Below are 1,543 nucleotides of genomic sequence, written 5' to 3' on the forward strand. Positions count from 1 at the left end.
ACCTGTGGTACTGGGCTCTGAGGTGTGTGTGTGTGTGTGCGTGCGTGGACCTGTGGTACTGGGCTCTGAGGTGTGTGTCTGTGTGTAGAGCCTCGGCTGCGTACAGCTCCAGGCTGCATGGAAACTCCAGCTCAGAGTCCAGGTCATAAACCACAGAAGAAGAAGAAGGACCTGGAGGCTCCACCTGCAGCAGGATGACGTGGTAGTCCTGAAACACACCACAATGACATCATCAATGACATCATCAGTATACGGCTAACAATAGTTACGTATTGTAACTCCAGATTCTATTTCGTATAGGCTCCGCCCTCTAAGGCTACGCCTGCGCCTATACTCATAGAATCTGGAGTTCCGATACATAAGTATCCTTCTACCTCGTATAGGCTCGGCCCTCTAAGACTAGGCCTATACTCATAAAATCTGGAGTTCCGATACGTAACTATCCTACCTCGTATAGGCTCCGCCCTCTAAGTAAGTAAATAAAGTTATTAGTTAATAATAAATGATAATAATTAATAAAGAAGCAGCAGTGATGTCACCGACCCAGATCACCGGCTGATCTCCTCGTCCAGACTTCTGCCTCCAGAGAGGAACCTGATGGAGAACAGACACATGGTAATTGGATGGATGAAAGGAGGGATGGAGGGGTGGAGGTGTGGATGGAGGGACGGAGGGATGAGTCTCACCGTTCTGGTCTTGTTGGAAATGAAGACCACCTCCAGCTGATCTAGCGCTGCTGATCTCTCGGCTCTGACAAACTCACACAGCTTCCACACGTTCTCCTCACTGCAGACACCAGAACCAGAACCAGGACCAGGACCAGAACCAGAACCAGAACCAGGATCAGGACCAGGACCAGGACCAGAAATAACCAGGACCAGTCAGAACCGAGAGCAGAACCAGGACCAGAACCAGGACCAGTAAGAACCAAGACCAGAACATGGATATTAGAGTATATATATTAGAGTATATATCAGAGCACTACTCACAAGCAACAGCGTAGAGTATATATCAGAGTATATATTAGAGTATATTTAATAGAATACATATCAGAACAGAATGGACAGATGGCTGTCCATTCCTGACTACGGTAAGCGTACCCGACTCATTTCCGTTTCCGGTGCTTGTGTGTTGGTAGAGTGTTGGTAGCGTGTTGGTAGTGTGTTGGTAGTGTGTTGGTAGTGTGTTGGTATCGTGTTGGTAGCGTGTTGGCAGTGCGTTGGTAATGTGTTGGAAGTGTGTTGGTAGTGTGTTGGTAGGGTGTTGGTATCGTGTTGGTAGCGTGTTGGTATCGTGTTGGTAGCGTGTTGGCAGTGTGTTGGTAATGTTTTGGTTGCGTGTTGGTAGTGTGTTGGTAGTGTGTTGGTAGTGTGTTGGTAGTGTGTTGGTAGCGTGTTGGTAGCGTGTTGGTAGTGTGTTGGTATCGTGTTGGTAGTGTGTTGGTAGTGTGTTGGTAGTGTGTTGGTAGCGTGTTGGTAATGTGTTGGTAGTGTGTTGGTAGCGTGTTGGTAGTGTGTTGGTAGTGTGTTGGTAGCGTGTTGGT

At 47.8% G+C, this 1,543-nt stretch overlaps 1 protein-coding gene across 1 annotated transcript in view; it reads right to left on the reverse strand.

Moving 5' to 3' along the window:
- wdyhv1 (WDYHV motif containing 1) overlaps positions 1–1,543 on the reverse strand; it is a 4,338-nt gene that overhangs the window by 301 nt on the left and 2,494 nt on the right. Inside the window, exons 2-4 of the mRNA XM_034892828.1 lie at positions 687–786; positions 544–594; positions 3–208 (exon numbers count right to left, since the gene is read on the reverse strand). Coding sequence (XP_034748719.1) covers positions 3–208; positions 544–594; positions 687–786 — 357 coding nt within the window. The remainder of the gene's footprint in view (positions 1–2; positions 209–543; positions 595–686; positions 787–1,543) is intronic.

The sequence above is a fragment of the Etheostoma cragini genome, chromosome 14 (genome assembly GCF_013103735.1).
Source record: "Etheostoma cragini isolate CJK2018 chromosome 14, CSU_Ecrag_1.0, whole genome shotgun sequence".
Lineage (NCBI taxonomy): Eukaryota > Metazoa > Chordata > Actinopteri > Perciformes > Percidae > Etheostoma > Etheostoma cragini.